The 23618-nt window shown below is 36.0% G+C and overlaps 2 protein-coding genes across 5 annotated transcripts in view; both read right to left on the reverse strand.

Annotated features, from left to right (window-relative positions):
• The window catches only part of LOC132132730 (seizure protein 6-like), a 36939-nt gene extending 24147 nt beyond the window's left edge, over window positions 1-12792 (reverse strand). For 2 of the 3 annotated variants that reach the window (XM_059545231.1, XM_059545229.1), the window contains exon 1: window positions 12381-12792. In XM_059545231.1, coding sequence (XP_059401214.1) covers window positions 12381-12465 — 85 coding nt within the window. In that variant the 5' untranslated portion in view covers window positions 12466-12792. The remainder of the gene's footprint in view (window positions 1-12380) is intronic. The other variant, XM_059545230.1, reaches the window with a different exon arrangement.
• A 9176-nt stretch (window positions 12793-21968) lies between these two features.
• The window catches only part of LOC132132172 (unconventional myosin-XVIIIa-like), a 55947-nt gene continuing 54297 nt past the window's right edge, over window positions 21969-23618 (reverse strand). For both annotated transcript variants that reach the window (XM_059544477.1, XM_059544476.1), the window contains one exon: window positions 21969-22814. The gene's annotated coding sequence lies outside the window, so the exon portion shown is untranslated. The remainder of the gene's footprint in view (window positions 22815-23618) is intronic.

Raw genomic sequence — 23618 nt, forward strand, 5'->3', positions numbered from 1 at the left:
TAAGCCAATGAACTAATAAAAAGTTAAGTAGCAAAATAAGAAATTACCAATTTAACCAGCTCAGAATAATCAAACAAAACCAAGAATCATGACTAGAAAAACTAAATAAATTACAAATAAAAGCAAAAGGCAAGAACAAATTACTAAAACAAGGAGCAAGACAAGAACATGAAATTACAAGGGCACAAGACCGAACAAGGGCACAAGACCGAACAAGGGCACAAGACCAAACAAGGGCACAAGACCAAACAAGGGCACAAGACCAAACAAGGGCACAAGACCAAACAAGGGCACAAGACCAAACAAGGGCACAAGACCAACCAGACAGGGAGACAGAGACACAGACACATATTCAGCCACATCCACAGACAGAGACAGAGTGGCTGAGAATGACCACAGACCAGCAAACACAAAAGGGTAAGGTGCACTATAAATAGGGAGGAAAATACATGAGGGACAGGTGAGCACAATTAGACCAACTAGGTTAACAAGAGGGTGTGGTAGAAGGAAACAAAGAGGAGGGGCTAAAGGAAGTACATGGACAAGGAAAACAAGGCCATGTGCTGAAACAAGACATAGGCACAAGAAAGAAAAACACAAGACAAAAAACAGTGTCAGTGCAAAACCCTGACACTGTCAGATCATCTGTCTCTTTATAATCATTCCTATAGGATTACAGCAGCTCTCCACTGTAACTTTAATACTGTCTGGCTTGAGGAAAAGTCAGCTGCAAATGTATAGACTATCGTATGCTAACACACAAGTCCCTATAATTGTGCAGTTTTACTAAATCAGTCTTAAATGATAGTTTGCCTAAAAATTGAACTTCTGTCACCCTCATGTCGCTCAAAACTCATAATTTTTCATATTTTCCACTCTAGCTCTCAGATCTCAAAGTCTTCCTTTCAATATTCTGCATGAAGACAGAAAATCATATGGATTTGGAACAACACTGAGGGTAAGTAAATTGAAAGATATTAATTTTTTAGTCTAACTACCCCTTTTAAAGTGTTTTGTGAAGACCAGAGACAATCATCAAGGTTAATTTTGCCTTCATAGTACGTCCTATACATCTCATGAATGGCTTCAAAATAAATCTCTGAGAAGACTCTGAACCCCAGAGGAGCAGATACCTCTGAGACCTACTATTGTTTCTGCGTTCAAACAGCATGAGATCTCGAATGTGTTTTTATTCCCTAATTAGGGAACTATATGACAAAGTGTTCTAATGTAGCTTGGTGAATCACAGTGAAGACAGTAAGAGATAAAAAGAACATCACTGACACAGACTGTAAATGGCAGACGAAAAAGGGATCAGAGATTTAGAGACAAATTTTGGAGACTAGCACACAGTTAAACTCTCAGCAGGACCTATGGCTCTGCTTTTGTATTGGATCAGCCTGTAGTATGGTGCCATTGAACTCTGGTGGAAGGCAGAATGAAGATAATCAGTAGTGGATTGTAACTGTTTTGTTGGCACGAAAATGTTGTCTGGTACTATAAGGTCAGAAAGCTGAAACCTCCACTGGGTGCATTTAAAATATCTGCATGTTTTATTGCTTTGTATACTTGTTTTAATCTTTATCCATTTATCACTAATTTCTATAATTGGTCCATTAAACCAGCAACAGGAAAGAAACAAATATGCTGTTTGCATGCCATTAATACTGATAAATAACTAAACTGAAAATACACATTTGTGAGTCCAACAAGCTGAAAACTACCTTGGCCAGGTAGTGAGACCAGCGTAAACCAGCTAAGACTGGATTTAGCCAGCTTTATTTCAGCAGAGTAGCATGAACTAGACATCCTATGCTGGTAGACATTTGTACTACAATATCTGAGAGCAGAAAGCATTACTGTCACTGACAGCCATTCAAAATATAATTTGTGAATTATATGACCAGCGTTGTGATCGTTAGTGCAAACAAAAATAACCTAAAACTATTAAAAATAGAATAAATAAATAAAAATAAATAAATGAATACATTTGTTAATTGAAATAAAGCTCAAAACGAGATAATCATAGAAACCGTATACAAATATAACGTGTATGCTTATAAAACTGAAATTAAATAGACTAAAGTGTTAAAATGCCTAAAATGAAATACATTTTTAAATAGTTTAAAAATAATTGTACTTTTTTTAAAAACATTAAACAAAAACAGCTAAATTACAAAAATTAAGCAAATTCAAAATATTAATAAATAATGTAATAGTAAATAAGTAATAGAAAAATTTGATTAAACATTTTACAAAGAACATATAAATAATAATATTTCACTGATATTTTATATTAACATATTATGTAAAATAAATATAAAAAAGGCATTGGATAGGCCTAAAAATTGAACATTAAAAAAAACTTACTCTCATCAATATTATTGAATAAGTAAATCTATATTTAATAAACATTATACATTGTATTATCTTAGCTTTATCAGATTAGCTGGTGTTGTTTCCAAAAGCTAGCAAATATTAAAAAGTTAAAAAATATTCTGACATTAAAGCAACACAATCTTTTGTTTACAAACACATCTGCTGCTGACTGCAATTAAAATGCTACGGTTTCTCCAAGAGCATAAATCACACAGTAAATCTGGGTGCATAAACTGGATTCTTTCCTCACATTGTTTAGAGGCTCAAAAACGCGTCCTCCTTTCATCCCATAATCTCTTTCCAATAAATGATAAACAGATCTAAAGCCTTAAAAAAGCTGTAAATCAAGCACTGACCTTACAATCTCTCTCCTATTAAGAACACATAGAGCACATGTCACTCCAGAATGAATCCCATTTATCAAGATGACACTTTCTGTAATAGAAGTGTTATCAGATCATTCCAGTGGCAATAAACAGCCGCCTCGCAAAGCCACACAATGTCAGACCTTTCAGTCAGATTAAACCTGAAGCTGTAGACAGTCATTAATCTCTAAAAGAGACAATTCAACCGTATATTTATAGACCAATCCCAGTGCACTTCTGCAAATAAATACCACCTTTAAGGGCACAATACAGCCCATATAATGTTGAACTTTCCTTAGACACATGCATTATAATATATTTCAGATAGCTCCTCTTTTAAATGGCATGTAAAAGCAAATGAAAAAGTGTGGTTGGTCACTTTACATGTCAGTTAAGGCAGCCTAAAGTCAAGCTACTCAAGTCTTTCACATATCCAGCATGTTTTTTCCAGCCTGTGAAAATCCAGCAGAGTAACGTAGAGAGCACTGAGGTATTTAAATAGTCTGAAATTGCTTTTATTCGCTTTGGCAGGCAGGTGTCAGAGTCCAGATTGCTGCAAGTCAAAATGTCAAAAAAACATAAATGGCCAAAATAAAACCTGCCCAACAGACATCAATATGAACTGCAATATTAGAGCTGACACTGATGGATGAAGCTCAGTTCTTAAAAAGATAGAGAATGTTTGTGACTGTCTTGCTCCCAGAATGGACACAGTGACCCTGAGTTTCGAAAATGGATCCTTACAGATGAGAACAAACCACGAACTGACAAAACCAAATCAATTTTGGACAGGGACGAACCAAACCCTGAACCAAACCCTGTTCCACAATGCAATGCACTCAGCTTGACCTTTCAACTGCACTTTTTAAAATTTTTAACACATTTGATCAGATTTTAATCAAATTTTTTCTACACAAAAATTATATTTATTTATTTATTTACTGAGAGGCTACACTGTCATGTCTCATTAAGGCTACCTACGTTTACACTACTTGAAAATAGAGACTTTCAAAAATGCTGCAGACCCCGTTTAAGTTTGAAAACTCATGGGGTTGAGTTTCAGTGTAACCGGACCAAAACAGATTTTGAAAATGATGCCGTGGTTGCCAACATTCGCTCTGCGTTTCCTTGATGACTGTGTAAACAATAACACCACGCTTATTGTTGTACCTGCATGAATGGTCATGTGACATGTGTTTTCAGTTGTTAAGTGTGGACGGAAATTAGCAAAATTATAAGTTAGCATTTTATAACAACCACTTTTGGGCAGCAGGAAGAGAAAGTAAAAGTTGACTAACGCTAGGTGCCAAACAAAGTAAAGCGTAGTTGTGTAGGTGTTAGTGAATAGCATGTATAACTTACTGAGCTCATACATTAGCAGCTCTTCTCTGACACACGGCTTAGCCATGTGGAAAAAGTGTTGTTATACTTGAAAGCGCATGATTTAATTGTTGGCAGCTTGTGGAATATATTAAAGTGTGGACGTTCAGACAGCTTTCCACCCACATGGAGGGGAGGTCGCTGCATTTCTGTCCTGATGAAACCACTTTGTGGACCTCAAAATAAAGGCTGTTGCCTTTATTGAGTTTGTTATTAACATCATCTCACTGATACTGCTTCCTGCACAGTCATTGCGCCATAAGATAAATGACAGCTGTTAAAGGAAAAGTAAAATAAGATACACAGGGAATGTGCATACAGTACATATGAATTCATGAAAAAAAATCTACTTTTTTATTTACATTTTTTTACATATATATGATAGAATTGTAATATTATATTTATTTTTGCTTTATTGTGTCATCTTAAGTGTTTGAAGACATTGCAGGGCATTCCAAATGAACAAATTGAGTGAACACTGCATAGGGACAATGAGAATCGAAACACAGCTACAGACAATAAACTTCTGGGGCTTACTGAAAAAGAACAACTGATTTCAACAAAGAGACAACAAACAAAACCATTTTCTGTGTTATGGTATCCCTGCAGTTTCTGGATTTCACCTGAGCTGTGTTTGAACTTAGAGTCATATCCGTTCAAATCAAGTTCTATGATTAATACAGCATCGCTACATGTTCGATATCAAAGGGAAATGCACCTAGATGAAAAGCTCTAGTGTTTTCAAACAGCTCTAGACTCCTGTAGGTTTAGTGAGGCCAATTTTTCAGGAGGTTATCCCATGACAGTTTGCACAGAAGGAGGGTGAGAACATGGTCAAGGAATAATAATGATCTTATTTGGCCATCCGTCTCCTGAAGCATGCTGTAAATCCAGTGGATATTTGTAATAAGATCAGAAATAATCTGAGCTTTCTAAGTAAGTGTTTGATTTGTTATTCCCCTTTCCGTTTTTGTCTCTCTCTCTATCCCTACCTTTCTCTGTCTTTGCTTTCCTATGCTTAAAAGTGTCACTTTCTCCCATTTCTTTACAGTGCAATCTGTGCAGTGAGATTTAAACAAAGCATTGTGGGTAATAAAACAAAGCAGATTTAGAAAATCACTATAGGAAAGATTAGATATTATAAACGTTATATTAGATTGTATTAGTTTTTAGGGTGATTCGAGCCAAAGAATAAACATTTGTTAGATTTTTGTACTCATTTGAAATATAAACGTAATTCATTCGGAAGACTGGAAACACAAGCGTGTGCAAATTTAGTTGCAATACCAAGTTCAAGTTTGGCATCTTTGACCTGCAAATTTGCTTGAAGACCGCAGGTTTACAGAATTGCAGGAAAGCATTGAATAGCCTGTAATATTATAAATAACAGCTCACATATAGCTTAACAAAAAGGAAAAGTCTTCTGTTTCTTTAATTTAACTTGTAAAATTAATTCTAGGTGATTATAGATTTTCCCTGTACAAGAGGGAAGAAGAGCTACACAGATCTTTATTTATCTTTCTAAAAAACACGCATGTGCAAATACTCAAATCTCATAGGCAGCCTCACTAAGACACTTTCATTCTGCACCAAACTCTTCAGAAAACACTTGATCAGAGTGACAGGAGAGAGAGAAAGAAAGCATAATTCATGCTATTTGAAAGAACAAAGGCCTGTGAGGAAATGACAGCTTGTCAGAAAAAAATAAACCCATGGAAGTGAAGCGAAAACAACACAAGACAACAAGCTAACAAACAGAGTAAACAGTAAACAGTAATCAGCTGGGATTTACATTTTGAAATACAATGTGAGAAAAAAAATCCTGGTATCCTGCTCTCTTATTTTGTATGCATCTCTCTTCTGAGACGACAGTCCGGATAGACATCTGTGATTGACAGACAGGTTTTATTGCAGAGGAAAGGTCAAGGTTGCTAAAATTTTAGAGCGAGAGAAAGAGGCTGATTAGATGCTCAGTGATGAGCTCAGAAATCTCCCAGAAGCCTTTGCTCAATATCCACCCGTCTCTCATCAACCCAGAGCATAACATCAAGAAGGAAAATGTCTGAAGTGAATATCCTTATAAAAATACAAGCCTACATAGGTTACATAATTATATTTCATACTTAATTACACTGCCAGTGAAAGTTTTGGAATAATTATGATTTTTAATATTTTAAAAGTTCCTTTAATGCTCATGAAGGCTGCATTGGAGGTTGCAGTAAAACATAAATATTTAGAAAATGTTTATGACTTGAAATAACTGAATTGTTTTCTGTTGTAAAATATTTTAAAATGTAATTTATTCCTGTGATGGCAAAGCTGTTTTTTTATCAGCCATAACTCCAGTCTTCAGTCTCACATGATCTATTAGAAATCCTTTTACATTCAGTTCACATGTTAGAAAACATTTTCTTATTATTATCAATGTTGAAAATAGTTGTGCTGCTTTATATGCGTATTCGATAATTTTGTGATGTAGCATATCTAAAAACATTTTGCATCAAAAATCGCAATTTTTATATAGATATGTACTGTATATGCAAACAATTTCATTTATTTATCCTAAAGAATTTTACGAGAAACGCCTGTGACAGCAAGTCATGGATTGACAGAAAGAAAGGAAGAAAGAGAAAGGCGTGATGCTAATTATGTAGAATGTATTCCCCTTGTGTCTTGTTAACTTCTCAAGTTTTGCACGGTTTATTTGGAAGCTCCTGTTGGTGCCGCTTCTCTAGCAAATTACCATGGAAACAACTTTTAGATACGTCCCACTGGATATATTCAATTTATGCAGTGAATGATGAGTAGTGAATATACAGGTTTTTCCCAGGCTGTCTGTCTGGGTCAACACAGAGGATTTTTTTAAGTGTATGAATATGTAACAGGGTGAGAGATGTTGCTCAGCTCGACCTGGAAGAATACACTGATGCTGGGGAACAGAGCAGCGAGACGTGCACTGTATAAAACTGACTTCTTAACACCAAGGATTGTTTCACAATCATCTAGACCTCTAAACATCACTTGAGAGTGTCTAGACTTGACCTGCATGCACTGTTCATAAAATACATTTCACAATCCCTGAACTTGGAAAATCAAGAACACATTGTTTCTTCCAAGGTCAGATGGACTCAAGTGGAATAAAAATGGTTTCAAGTGTGAAAAACACTTGCTCAGTTCATGAGTACCATATGAGTGGGGAAGTTGTGGCCTAGTGGTTAGAGTTTGTCTACTAACCCTAAGGTTGTGGGTTTGAGTCTCAGGCTGGCAATACCATGACTGAGGTGCCCTTGAGCAAGGCATTGAACCCCCAACTGCTCCCTTGGCACCGCAGCATAAATGGCTGCCCACTGCTCCAGGTGTGTGTGTGTGGGATGGGTTAAATGCAGAGCACAAATTCTGAGTATGGGTCACCATACTTGGCTGTGTCACATCACTTTCACTTTTTTTCACTCTTAAAGAGCAGAAGCAAGCAAACTGCTTTGGCCTACTGTATTTAAGGTTTGCTCACAGTGTGGATGTGTTTGTACTGAGCTCACTATTCTCCTCTAAAACAAAGGTTTTTCATCTCTGTTTTGGTTGAGAGGGACAAATCTTTTGGAGTTGCAGATCCAGGGAAACATCTCCCACACCAACAGAAGAGGTGTAAAGTCCAACTGTGGCTTCGTCCCCCTGTCAAATCACTTCAAATGTAAACCGTACAACACCTAAACAACCTCACAAACAGCAGCTAATCACACACTGCTTTAGCCAAGTTCCTCATTAACTGGACTAATTACTGCAATTAAATGGGCATAATTACTTTTAACACAGAAATCTCTTAACATCTCAGATGGCCCCCTCTTTTATTGTATTTAGTGTAAGAACTTTCAGAGCCAAAGGTAGTGTTGAACCAATTAAAGAGGCCAGGAATAGTCAGTCACTTAATGAGTAGAATAAAGGGACTGGAAGTCTCAGTTTTCTCAAAACGGTAAGCTCATTTCAAACATAGTAGCAGAAGGATGCCAGGAAGCGTTTGTTTGTCCTGGAGCCTTTGACGGACCAGCATCCTCTGCTCTGATCCTGCCAAAACACAGAGCCTCTTATTTGACAAATGAGCTCAAGGGATCTGCAGACACCAATTCCCTGTCACTTTATTTAAAGAGCAGTTGTGTAACCAGACAACATCAGATAATTCATATACAGAATATTACAGCATAGATATCCACTTACAATTTTAATAAACACAACATCACAACATGCTTATGATAAAAGCAAATATTAATTAAATGCAATGCATTTAAATAAAAACACAAACTCAAGAGATGTCATCTTCAATCTTCAAATCACTTAAATTATGCTCATAAGTCTCATATAACTACCTTTGGTTAATGACTGACCATGAATAGAGTAGTAAAACAAATGCACACCTTTCTGAAGTGCAAGTGAAAGGAGGAAAAATATAAAATATAAGTTCAAATAAAATATTAATATAATATATATAAAAATATAAAGAAATATTTTTCAGATGTTGGATAAAAATAGTTAATGTGGTTTTAAAAATATCTTACAGCTGTACAATGTTAAATTATTATTTATAAAAAATATATACTGTATTTAATTTTTTTTTACTGCTTAATAAAAACAGTTCTGACATTGCTCATGATTCATACACATTTAGAAGCCAAAAAAACATAGTTTTGCTGTAGCTTTAACTGTCATTCAAGGGTTGATGAAATGTTTTGAGAATATTGGATAATATTAACGTACTGTGGGGTGACAATGGAAGGCACAGCACAGACTGGCCACCACTCTCTCACAAAATTTTATGACACATGGGAAATACACCAACAGATCAAAGAGCACAGCTGTTTTTCATTGCTAAATAAGCTTGTTTTTTCTGTTTTCATTAGATTCCATTAGAGTACTCTCCAAAACAACTTCATAGAGATCATTGTCAAATTTCTTCAAATTAAAAAGGAAAATTAAAAGCAAGCATTTAAAATTCAGCACTTCTAACTTATATGAAGAGAGTGAAATCAGAACACAATTTTTAACCTTCATAAAAAATAAAATAAATAAAAAATCCTTATTTAGTGTCAGCACATATTAAGACGTATCCTGCTCTGCATTCTGAATCAGAGGCTGAGGAAACCATCAGGATACTAAATAATGAAATGTCACATATAACAAGAGGGAGATTAGGCGGCCAGTGAACTTGTGGCTTTTTAAAAGTCAGAATATCAACTTTTAATCTTCCTCTTAAATATACCAATTTGATGGCTGTATGGCTGCAGGTGCCTGGCATGTAAAGAGCCTCAGCCTTGCGCTTTCAAAAGGATCAGTGGGTATTGATGCCCAAGAAGTCAATGTTGCCACCCTTTAGGCTGATATGAAAACACTTGAAATCAATACATGAACCATCACAGCGTGTCGGTTAAAGTGTTTTAAATGCTATTTTGACACAAAAGGAAATGTGTGTTGCAGAATTTAAGGGCTTAACATAATAATAACACAGACAAGAAGCTACGATAAATGGTTTTAAACGTATTATGCTGTCTTTCTTTAGAAGAAAAGACAATCTCAGACAAGCCTGCTATTGCTTTTGTGTCAAAGCTGTAGGCCACAATGCAATGCAACCAACTTGAAGCTATAGTTCACCCAGAAATAAATATTTACTGAGTATTTACTCACCCTCAGGCCATTTAAGATGTACAGTAGTATAAGTTTAACAAGCATTATTTAAAACAAAAAATGTAACTGTGACGAGTGGAGTGGGGCCGAGAGCCGTGGGAATGGAGCGACTCACTGCTCCACTCACCGGTCTCGAGTCCCACGGAGGAGATTGGAAGGAAAAGAGGGGCGCCGACAGTGAAGGACGGAAGAGGACCAGGTCTGGGCTTTATTTTGTGTCTGGTTTTTGTTTGTGCGCGGCAGTCATCCACGAGGGGCTGTCGTGCTGTTTTGTGTTTATTTTGGTATTAAAAGTTTTTATTTGAATGTTCGCCGGTTCCCGCCTCCTTCTTCCCGTGATTATGAAGTTTGTACTCCGTTACAGTAACATTTAAAAGTAACATTTTATTTTCTGTTTTCCCTTTAACCAAAATAGTGCTGGTTCTTGTGCCGGTGTGTCACTGAAATAATTTTTTAGAGTGCAGTAATCCACAAGTAATCATCTACATCTTTGATGGCCTGCAAGGTGAGTTAATTCTAAACAGATTTAAATTTTTGGGTGAACTATTCCTTTAACCTCCCATTTCTATTTGATGAATAAACTGGAAATAATATCAGCTAAGGATCGTGGTTTGTCTTGGTATATTTACCCTCTGGTTCCTCTCTCTTTTCTGTGTAAATTAGAAACATATGTACGTACATAAACCATCATCAGAGAAAAAGTCCTCTTAGAAGAACCCCAAAACACTCTGATCTTCCAGTTTTCTGTGAGAGACAGCAAAGGGAAGGTTTGTCATATATTTAGACAGCATGACGATATTAGAGAGCATTCTGCCATAATGACTCTCATTTACAAGCCATAAACTGACAAAGCGCCAGACTAATTATGTCAACTAGCAGCTTCTGAATAGCCCTTGATCAAGCTAATCACCAGAAATCCCAAAAACAAGTGTTGAACATTTTCAAACCCTCCCATGAAATCAGAGGTATGAAAGGCAGAAATTGAAACCATCAGATTGTTGCATGCTTCTGTTTTTGAAAAGCCAGAATATGAGAGGAAGAATCTTGCACAGAATTATGAAAGGATCTGATAAGAAAGCTTCAGCGAAATGAATGCAGAAATAGACCTTTGTAAAGACCTAGTGCTCACTTCAAAATTACTTCACATATTTCTGCATGAAATAGAAAGAAATTTTCCTCTGGCTGCCTAAAAGACTCTTTCACTCTCAAATACATCTTATAAAACTTACATTCAGAGCTCAATAAGGCATCATGCAGTGACATTAACTCTATGTACCACCACCCTAAATGCACTATAATGCACTAATAAAACCTCATTTTGTAATTGGGAAACATAACATTAAAAAACAACCACAGATAGAGGAATCTACACAGGTACAGTATGATATACAATGCAGAAAAACATGCACAGTTACTGTTCTTGCTGATAGCCTAATGAATGTGATTAATACCGAAATGTGCAACAAGACTTATCAAGATTAATAAACACAAAAACGTCCTATGAGTGAAAAATGCAGAATTTGTACTTATAAAGCAAACAGGAGGCCACGGGATAGGAGGGCTGCATCTCATTATCCCAACACAGCATGGACGCCAAACATGCTGTGTCACTAAATTAAATAAACGAAACAATGCACTGACTTATGAAGAAACTTTATCATAGCCTATATAAAATCTGCCATCTGCAGTCAAACAGTTACTGCTAAAATGACCCGAATAAGCTGAGATAGAGTATGTTATTAAACTCGTAAAACATAAACAGCTCAGTTCGGGACGGGGTTAATCTGATCTTCAGGATTAGTCTCATTATCTTGAGCTGCAGAGACTCTCAGAACAATCACTATGTCCCGTTGTAACGCTTCGCCGATATTTGACTTGTGAAATGTTTCAAATTGAGGCTACTGATACGATAAAATATCTATTTTTCGAGTCGCAGTATACGGTTCGTCTCTCGAGAAGCATAAATTGTTAGCGTCAGTTATCTAAAATACTTTTTAAATATACCTATATGTAGTGATAATATAAATTCTCGCCGTGTCTTGTTAATATTCCGTCCGATAATTACTACTGCAGATCGCATCATAGTGAAGCGTATTGTTTCTGTGGTTACCTCCAGACTAACGCGACTTATTTTCGCTATAGCGTCTATATTTGTGTTTTTAAAAAGCGCTGCCAGTGTCAAGACAGGCGTTTCAAGTTTGTAGTTTAAATTTGAATACGCATCTGAGACACCATTTTGTTGCTCAACGTCTGTTTTTTAATCCAATACCGCGTCAATGTGACTTTACTCACAACACTAGGCTACAGAAAAAAGTTTTTGCATGACGACTTCATGCAGTCTTGCATTTTTTCTGTTAAAGTACAACACATCAACAATTAACCTCTAAATATATCCTAAACTGTCTAAATATATTTGTAATTTGTTATTGTACGTAAATGGCATGATGTGTGCGTGTGTGGAGAAATCCTTTACCAGTAAAACCCCAGACAGTACAATCCCAGTTACTCATTGAGCCAAAGATTGTGCATATGTAACTCTATTACAAACAGCAGCATTAGTAGATTTAAGCACTTAAAAATACTCACCTTGACAATGCGTGTAAATCACTGAAAGAGTCAGAATGAGCAGCAGAATGAGCAAGTTCTTTTGGAGCTCGATCTTTACACACATACTGAAACGACTCCACAGAAAACACTACAATATTTCCTTGTGTTAAACAATGCTGTGAGAATCACTCGAGCGTCAAATAAAATGTCCGTAAGGTCTTGTAAGCGTATGAGCTATTCGCCTTTTTCCCGGTGAATCGCGCAGAGCTCCGGCAGCAACGCAGAGAGAGCTCGACTCACGGACTGTTATACACGGATTGCGCGGTGGAGGTTCAGCACCGCGGACAGCTCCAGTCAACCTCAGCGCGCCTGGACACTCTGGACAGCAGCCTGGCGTTCACCCAGCAGCGTTGGGCTTATTTACAGCAGCAGCTTTTGTGTGCGGAGAGGCAGAAGTGAATTACATCAGATACATAATTATCGTCTTAATGTAATGAGAACAAGTTAAACATTTTCCTGGTTGGGGGGAGGGACAGTGAGTGATTGGTCTAAGTTGGTTAAAATAATAGCAATGTTTTGAAGGAAAACTTTGTTGGGTTTTAAATTTAACATTTTGATTTATAAGATTCTTTTAGCAAAAATGGTTTAATTGAAATTAGTTCTGACTTCTTAGAAAATCATTTACTTGCAGACACTATATGATTTTATATTTTGTTATCTAATATGATGATATTCAATTAAGCGGGGTTTAAAGGAATAGTTCGCCTAAAAATTTTATGTTGCTGAATATGCCTCAGGCCATCCAGGATGTAGGAGTTTATTTGTTCATCAGCACAGATTTGGAGAAATTTAGCATTACATCACTTGCTCACCCATGAATCCTCTGCAGTGAATGGGTGCCATCAGAATGAGTATCCAAACAGCTAATAAAAACATTACAATAACCCACACGACTCCAGTCCGTCAATTAATGTCTTGTGTAGTGAAAAGCTGTATGTTTGCACAAAACAAATCCATCATTGAGGCTTTTTAATTTTAAACTGTCACTTCTGGCCAAAATGCACATCCATAATCCACAATAAAACTTCCTTTTTAAGTTAATTCCCTGTTGTCCTTTCACATCAAAATCCACATATTTGTTTAGAACTGTTTTCGATGTAAACAATTTGTGATATGTGCATTTTTTTCTCCAGATTCAGACAAGAGAAAGCTATATTATGGCGAGAGTACTCATATTTTAACTCATCTACATCTTGGATGGCCTGAATTTAAGTACATTTTTCCATCAAATTGTCCAAAGTTTCCAAATAGTTCTGGAACTACTGTACATCTCTTATATAGTACAAACTAAAACAAAACCAGAAGGAGGAAAAACTGTAGAAACAACATCAGGTTCTTCTGGCTCCATTTTACATCCTGTACTGTATATTCGGCCAGACAGTTTGAGTTTTTTTTTATGCTTGTAACTCATTGCTTACACACGCAGCAAGAGATTTCAGCTGTCCAGCACTACTGTTGAAAAAAAGTTAGCTAATGCTTAGCTAATGAAAATTACGGCCGTGAAATAGACTGACCAATGTGTTGAGGTAATGAAGCGATCATCATTATCTTCACAGGCTCTAAATTCATTCGGATGGGATGCTAACTAAACAGCCATTTAGACAATATTACTGAGGAATTAATCTATATCCTTCCATAACGGAAATAAGATTTGCTGTGTCCTTAGCAATGACAGTAGCAGGTCTGGCCATAAAAAAAACTGCATTAGTAATTAAAAAAAAAAAAAAAAAAAAAAAAAAAAAAAAAAATATATATATATATATATATATATATATATATATATATATATATATATATATATATATATATATATATATATATATATATATATATATATATATATATATTATATTATATTTATATAATTAAGCATACTGGAAAGGAGCAGGTACTTATTAAAATTGTTTTATATATAACTAATATATAATAACTAAATATATAAAAAAATATGTAATCTGTATTGTTTAAATGCCACTTAGAGTAAATGAAAGATGAAATTCACATCTTAAATGTAGATCTACTTGAGTATATGTGTATCTGAGGATTTGATCAAAACTGCTATGGGAAGTGTGATTCAGGCACCAAGCCTTTCACAGCTGCCAGATATTTTTGTCTCCGTCTGCTGATGTCATAGCCTCCCTCTGTTCTGCTAAATGAGCCTTTCTCTCTGAAAACATTCCCACTCAGGACTGGACAGCTCTGTCTGTACTGATGAAGTCATTCTGTCTACAGTACATGAGCAGAAATGATGTGTTTCATACCCAAGCACTCTGCGTCAATTGTATGCAATGAAGATGCCATATAAAACCTGAGAGGGCTCTTTTAGCATTGCTATACATCTCAATAGCTGATGTTTCTGAAACTGCATTATCCTAATGGCTGCAGAAAAAGCATGAATGAGACCATGTGATTTCAAATAATAAAACGAAATCCTTCCAAGGTTTGTTCAATATCATGTACAACCTAAGTGTGGTCTTCTCCACCCACTCACAGCCATCTCACAATTCCTGTGACCCTCACATATTCATGTGAATAATGATGACTGAGGCTTAGTGTACAGTATTATAGACCATAGCTGAACACCTTCCACATTTAAACACCACAATGTGAAACTTGACCCACACAATCCATGCAGCCTTATTCTGTGTATTTCAGAGTATGAAATCACTCATGTTAAAAAAACAAGCTACACATTTGAGATTAAACATACTGGGGCTCTCCTTCTATACTTACATGAGATTATACATCACGTTTTGAGCCTGTGTTTTTTTTTGTAGAATTGCTGCTGAGATCATATCAGCATGAGATTATATAAAAGAGTTTTATGCTTTTACACAACGGATTTCACCTCAGGAGGAAACAGGTTCTGTCTGACCCCCAGGTTTAAATTGTGATTAAAAAAAAAAACGTTCTTTTATTTGAGACTCACACACCTGTGACCACTTTTAAGACCAAGTAAATTATTCATCAGGCAAGAACAAACATTTCTTTGTTTTCATGTTGGGGTGGCAATATTAATATTCATGAGTATGGGGCCGAAGCTCAGACTGCTAATAAGCCATTTTAGCAGAAAATGGGTACATGACATGACATTTCAAGCAGTGACGGCAGTGTCCTGTCCTTATACTACATCTCCAACCATTTGAAATGCCGCTTTAGTAAATTTTATGTCCATGTACAGCATTAATTTGTAGAAAACATGGAATATTTATACTATACCATTCAAAAATATGGAGTAATTAACTTTTTTTCAAAGAAATGAATACTTTTATTCAGTAAAGGTGCAATACATTGTTCAAAACTGACAGTGAAGACATTTAAAATGTTAAAAAGATTTCTATTTCAAATAAAAGCTGTTCTTTTGAACTTTCTAGTCACTAAAGAATACTGAAAAAATAATTGTAGCACGGTTTCTACAAAAATATGAAGTGCCCACTATTTTCAATATCGATAATAATAAGTTTCTTGAACTTATAAAAGATTTTTAAAGGCTCATGTGACGCTGAAGACTGGAGAAATGACTGCTGATGAAATACATTTTAAAATATAAAATTAGTATGAGTGAGTGAGCACAAGAGACTTCTCTCGAGACATAAAAAATGTAACCAACCCCAAACTTCTGAATTGTAATGTACTTTGAGTATTAATGTTTTTATTGAGGCATTTTATTATTTATCATTATCTACCATTATTTTAACCAACACTGTGATCTTGTCTATAAGTGGAAGCAAGAAAATCACATACAGTACACATAATTCATCCAAACACAATGCTACAAGACTACATAAACACAGGCTCACATCACAACTCTTGAGTGTGTGAAAACGAGTTTCTCAGCATCTTCTGTGACAGTTGTGAGGAAGGTGTTGAAGTGTTGCACAAAGCTGCACAACAAAACAATCTGCAAATATCACAGAGGTAAAGAATCCCAGAGCTCTGATTGTATCTCTGTCTGCGGTTTAACGCAGCATTAATCATTTTCAACCTGGTTATACAATGACTGATCCACAAATGTGCAGAGCGCTCAGATATCTGATCGACCCCAAACACAACACAATAACCCTTTTTAATCAGTCACTACCCTAAACTCTCCAGAGTGCAATAGTGGAGTTTGGAAATTAAAATTACATTCATTTTCTCATTGCCTGTTAGCGATAACACTTTAAAGGTGTTACACAGTGTTAACATAATTCTGAATTGTGGCACATGTAATTGATTAAATTCCTGTTCAGTCAAATTATATTACAGTATGTTAAGATAAAATATTTTGCAATAAATGTCAAATTAATGGTATAAAGTTTAATGAATAATAGTCAATAGTTATATTATACTGATTTAGTTGCATTTTTTAACGAATGTTGAAAAAAGTCCACTTGAAAAAAACTGAGAGGTCACTGTTGCACTCAATATTACCTACAACCTAGGACGTCTATAAAACCTGAAGCCAGACAGCTAATGGCAGTCGCTCAGCTGCCAAATGACCCCCGGAAGTAGAATATATGACCTTCCCTCAAACAAGTACCAGGCCTTATAAAGGTCAGAGGATATTCTGACTGTTTGGCATGCATTAGTGAAGGAGTCACTTGGGTCCCTAACTGATTTATTCCAGTGATTTATGGGACAGCACTGATAATTCATTTACCAAATGAGAATTATGCTCTATTAAACTGCCACTGACCTTCACACCATCAGACATCTCACACCCTTTCTATTGCATATAACAAATATTACAATTATCTGCTTTAGAAACATTCTAGTAAACATTGCTAATAGGGATTAGATGTGAAAAGGGGAGACAATTACATTTTAAAGCATCCGTGTGAAAAAAAAACGAGAGATTCTTTGTTCATTTCAGTGAATTATTCACAGGACATATTGTTATTATGACCTTATTAGTTTATGTTGTTATTTTTCATATTGTTACAGTGAAATACAAAGGAATAAAGTAAATAAGGAGGATAAGAATGCAGCGGACTGAAAAGAGCTCTTGCCACATATATTCTTGTTATATCATGTCACCATAGTATATACCATGGTCTCCTGATTTTTGAAAATAGAACATGACAGTTAATTCAGTCAAACTGATGGATAATGATTATTTGTATCGCAACTTTATTATTTGTTTCAGGCTTTTTAAGTGCCACTTCTCCAAACAGGAAATGCCTCCCATAATCGAAAATGCAGTAGACTTGTTAGGAAAAAGCTGGATACAACATTCATTTTTTCTATGACTATCCAGAGCATGTGAATTTGAGGCATGTGATTGTTGTGTGTTGCTAAGCATCTAGCAGTAACATTCTAACTGTCATTTCACACTGCAGAACATTCAGCACCACAATGCATGGGTTAAAGGGGTCATATAATGCGATTTCAAGTTTTAAAAGTGTTAAAAGCTGTTTGTGAATAGATAAGATTCCTAAAGTTGCAAAGACTGAAGTCTCAAACCCAAAGAGATATTCTATTTAAAAGTTAAGACTCGTTAACGCCCTCCTAAAATGCCTAGTTTAAACACACCCCCACATCTACATCACTGTGTGGGAAGATTTGCATAACACCGCCCAAATGTTGAAATAAGAAGGCATAACTTTGATTCTCACTGTAGTATTGTTGTTGCCACTGCCGCCATGTCATGGAGACGCTGTGTAGAGCTGTAATCGGGCCTTAAAAGTTAGGCCCGACAGGACCCGAGCCCGACAGGTTTCGGCCCGAGCCCGACAAGTACATTTTGATTGACAGCTTTTTTAAAGCCCGAACCCGTTTACAGCCCGACATTATTCAAATGTGCGCACACACACAGCTCTTTTGCCTTTTGTCAAGAATGAGTCATTTATACAAGTTTTAACATAATTAGACCACTAGACTAGACCACTTGGAAGTTGGAATAAAGAAATAAAATAAGTCCTCTGTAACATCGTAACATCTCAGCATTCTAGACAAAGGCTCATTTTAGCCTATAAATAGCCTGTCATTTTTAACAAATTAAATTAAGATAAATTTTAAATTAAGATGGGTATTTGGCAATAACGAAATTAAGATAAAGGCTCCGCAAGATTTGCTTCGCACTAGCAGCTGACATTTAATAAAAGAATAATGCCAACATTAGCGTAAATACTCTGTCCACATTATGCATTTAAGACTCAATGAATATTTAGTTATCATTTAAAAAACCTTTACTCACAGAGATTAGGCTAGGTCTACATGTTTTGTGGAGGAAAATGATTGAATCCACTGTAAGATGTCTTCAGCGCGTTCCTGCGCTCACTGATGGTTCATCATTATTCACTCATTATTCTCATTATAAACATTGTCAAAACTTTTCCACACCTCAGACTTTGCTTTAGTTGCTGGTGCAACCAAAACGTAATCGCCAGAGGCAAGCCTCCGTTACATCTACTCAGCATTCATTTTCGCATCTTTCTCGTGCTAATGAAACACATCACATGACCGCTTGTTTACCTCGGAAACTGGAGCGCAAGCCCGAGCCCGGCCCGAGCCCGAGTAAGATGATATAAATTAAGCCCAAACCCGACAATTATTTTTTCCTGATCCTGGGAGAGTAGCCTACAATGTCGGCTGTTCTGACTCAGTCTGGAAGTATGTTTTCATATTTAAAGAATTTGCTCCTGATGATTCAAATCCGAGTTTTGAACAGTGTAGAGTAGCGCTTATTGTTTGTAATTTCTCCAATCACAAATGCAGAGATGGTTTTATGTTTACGTGGTGCGATGCAACGCAACGCCTAAAAAGACAGTATTAGTCATTATAATCAGTAATTATGTCCCCACTGGATGCAACAAATGCCCCGTTTGTGATGGGTTTTATTGTTTTTGTCTTGTCGCACCGGGACATGGCATCACAGTGTGGTAAGGGGTGTAACTTTTTTGTCACATGCTTGAGGTATTTGGCCAATCACAACACACTGGATAGCTGGCCAATCAGAGCACACCTCGTTTTTCAGAACAAAGAGCTTTGTAAAAATCAACGCGTTTCAGAAAGGCCGGGCATAGAGGAGAAAGAATAATGTACAGTATGTGGAAAATAATGTGTTTTTTTAAACTTAAACTGTATTAACAAATTGCATTACACAAAATACACAACTTAATGTCCTTTTTTTTTTAGCAACATCATATGACCCCTTTAACACCACAAAAGCAGTTCTAACCCTGCTCTGAGCAGGGTTTCATTACTCCGGGTAAAAAGCGGTGCTAACACAGCTAAATTACAAGTGTGAAACATTCCTCTACTTGTGGTTAAAAGAGGTTTAGAATGACAGTATCAAAGTGTGAGTGAATTCAAGTTTTCAAAGTCTGCATCATGTGCAGAATTTCTAGACTGCTGCTGAAACCTGAGCCTGGTAATCTGTGGTTGGATCATTTTTCTATACTGTATATACCCTACAGAATTCATCCTATCTGCTCTGCTAATGAACTTTGGAATTAAATGGCTAATTAATTTGCGCTTTTAAGCAGTTTAAAGTTCTGAAACAAGCCTTTAGAGGGATCTCTATAATGTTATAAACGCTGTAGAGAGCACTAAAGCATGAATAACACAAATGCTGTATTTTTTAGTTAAGAATAATTCTTTCACATATTGCAAATCTTTTATGTCTCCCAACCCTGCAGTTATAAAGCAAGCTGTTAAAAAACGATTAGCTGCTTTGTTTCATGACTCCTGATGTTCCCGATCCCTCTCAATCAGTCTGCAGTCAACACATATTCCCCACACTTCAATGGGGCTCCAAACAGAAACTGCACAGTGAGAAAATCAGCATATTTATTAGGGGAATAATTAAGTAAATTTATATTGACTTTGTCTGACAATGGACACATTAAAAGACCATTAGCTAAAGCAGAAGAAATCCATCCTCAACCCAGAGAGGGCTATGTTAATTAGCTTTGGGATTGCCGCCATCAATGGAAAGAAAAAGACAGGTGTTAAATCACAGGATTCTAGTATAAGTTTAAACTCACTGAGAATTGGAACTTTTATATGTGATATTAAAATACCTCTGAAACAACCCGTCATCTGTCAGAACAGCGCAATACACAACTTTTAAAACTTTATGGTTATAATTATAATAGGCCTTTAATTCCTATCCTTTAATCTGATTTTGGCAAAAAGCATTCCATTAGTCTATTTAGTAGATTGGTATCTCTTTGATGTGATTCACTTGTCAAATGAAGGTCTGACAAGAATATCAGAACCAACAAAACCAAACCATCGATCAGTACTGAACTTGAACCAAAACTAAGCATGCAAGACTACATGTCATAAAAAACAAATCTTCATGCACTACACATTATTGTCATGTAGGCTTACACTGAAAACAGCACTCTTCTAAAACAGTGCACATCCTTCACTTCCTCTGACAGATAAAATCAAAGCACCATAAACCTCTGGAAACTCACGGGACAATGCCAGGGAGGATTTAAACCACAGGGTCCTGCTGATTTAACTTTTCCACTGAAGAACAAATGATATCAGTGAACATGGCTCAGAACAGACTAGACAGATACTGTAGATGAGCCCAAACACAAAGCAGTGGAAATCCCAGCATGGCTCTCCTGTGCATTTCCACAACGCTGTTTATGTAAGGCCCCCCTGGAGACTCCAGGGATTAAATTATATTCTTGTGTTTGCACACAGTGTTCCTTCTAGCCTGCTAGACAGATGTTTTTTTAAACCTTGAAAATAAGATAAATCTCTCAATACCAATTTGAAAACCCAACAAATGTACACTGTTGTTATAAGGGCAACTGAGGATAATATATGCTCTAAAACAAGTTTATGCACCAATTGTGAATCCACACAATTAAATAAGGCCTATTGTTATATTTTCTGATCTGTCAAGATTCTAAACTTCCCTATTCAGAGACAACAATGTCTCAGGCAGTTTGTGATAAAAGGAGTTATCACACTCATATTATTTTTCATTAGCTTGCAATCTAATATACCTGGAGAACAATTGCTTTGAAAGTACTGAAGTACACAACATGGACGCTGCCATCTTGAGAATTAGTTTTGGATACCAATCACCTAAGCTGACTGATCACTCATATTAGAAATCCCTGCAGCAGACATGAAGAAAACCCTCCAAATTAAAAGCCCTCCAAAAATGTGGTTATTGGTGATATAATGTTATGTAATATAATAGAATATTGCATTTATACGTTTATCTCAGATCAGATCAGATGGCACACCTACAAACTGCCCATTTAAATTTAGTAACAGTTTGTTGATAAGAGCTTGCTGAATCTTCTGGCTGTATGCAACTTCTGGGAATAATTGCTGAAACTACCCCACTGACACTCTTTAGACACATATGTGTCAGAAATCAAGTTCACAGCCATAAAAATGGAGCAGCATCTTTTATTTATAATAAAACTAATGCAAAACTCTTTCTTATATATATATATATATATATATATATATATATATATATATATATATATATATATATATATATATATATATATATATATATATATATATATATATATATATTGCTTTTATATATCATTTTGCTTTTACTGCATAAACCACTGAACAGTCTCTTGTTTGCATGTATTTTCATAATAAAATTATTATTTAATGCATAGAAAAACAGAGGAGGACACACACATACAAGCGCACGCTATACATGCACACACCACACTTACCCACAAACACATCAGAAATTATTAGACTCCCATCAATTACTGATTTTGGCAGAAAATATATAATACTAAATTATTATCTTAAACTAATGGGTAAAAATGTAATTTAAGGCCCAAAAATGAAGCACCCCCAAGAAAATAAACAGAATCTTAAAGAGGTTTAGAATGAAAATGCTGCCATTCAAATGAACCTCCTCTGGTTAACAGAAGTTCACCAGCTCATAAAGAAACAAAGGAGAGATAGATAAATACCCAATTTCCTTAACTGCAAACTACAGCAAAGCTGTGCTACATGGTTCACTCAAGCAAATTCATGGCAAAATATATCATGAAGCAGACACTCAACCAAACAAAATAAAGATTAGATAAAGACTCTTATTTCTTTTTTACAATATATTGCTTCATTTTCTTGGAGGGATTGTTCATTAAGACACGTGAGATCTAAATAAATACAAGTGCCTTGCAGCTGCAGAAAAGTACTCTAAAACACACTGTATATGTAGACCAGCGGTGATGAACTAAAGTCCCCTTGTAAGCTATGGAGAAACCAAAGTAAATCAGTATTAGGGTAGATGAGAGGTAAACAGAGGCACTTTTCAGTGCATGTGAGAAGCAGATCAGCTCTATGAAGTGCTTTCCGAAGGTTGGCAATCACCATTACTGTCTTCAAGTATTGTACTTTCAGTTTGTGTAGTCTTCCTCTGGTCCAGTGTTATCTTCATCATGTTGCATTGAGTGTAGTCTGTACAGAGGGGGGCTGGAGGAAAAAAAGACAAAATATTTTTTTAGAAACAGGAAGAGAAGGTTATAGCCACATCTTTAGACCTTTTCCTTGTGAAAGAACAGATGGGCACAATGCCATGCAAAGATCGATAGCAAAACAAAGGTAATGAGTGAATGTCCCTGACATTCACTCATGCACAAATGCACAACTACAGCGGTTCCAAAACACCCTCTCTGTTTGCAATAAGGTCTTGCTCAATTATCAGTTTAAACTCTACCAGTATATCTAAAGCCTTGTGTACATTAATTGTGGCTTACTGTGTTTCCTAGAATATCTTTTGTTGGTCTTGGAACAAGAATTCTGTCAAATCAACAAAAAGACCTAAGCCTATCCCTTATCCTTTTCTATTACTGTAAGTACCCAACATATCCTTAACCATTAACCATAAAATCAAATGGTTGATAATAATAGGTTCATGCAGTGTTTTGAGTTTCAAAATCTAAGTCTAATCTACCAGAAGGATCTGATTGACAGCATATAGTTCCAGGACCAACAAGGAACATGTCCTACTTGACAAAATCAAGATAAGCATTTGTGTGTTAGTACAGTACTGTATGTGGCCACACTTTGAATATGTCTGTGTCCAAACTCAAAACCAAGTCCAGGAAACAGTGTCAGTGTCAGTCTGGTCCATTCAGGGTCACCTGTAAATGATCTTTAATCACTGCTTGTAGAGATACTTCATAACCAGACTGTCCACCTTTTTCTTCTGTTTCTTTATTTCTTTTTTGCTGGGGGTCGTTCTTCATCAGGACTTTCCAGTCCCCCATCTGAGGC

This window comes from Carassius carassius, chromosome 49, assembly GCF_963082965.1.
Source record: "Carassius carassius chromosome 49, fCarCar2.1, whole genome shotgun sequence".
Classification (NCBI taxonomy): Eukaryota; Metazoa; Chordata; class Actinopteri; order Cypriniformes; family Cyprinidae; genus Carassius; species Carassius carassius.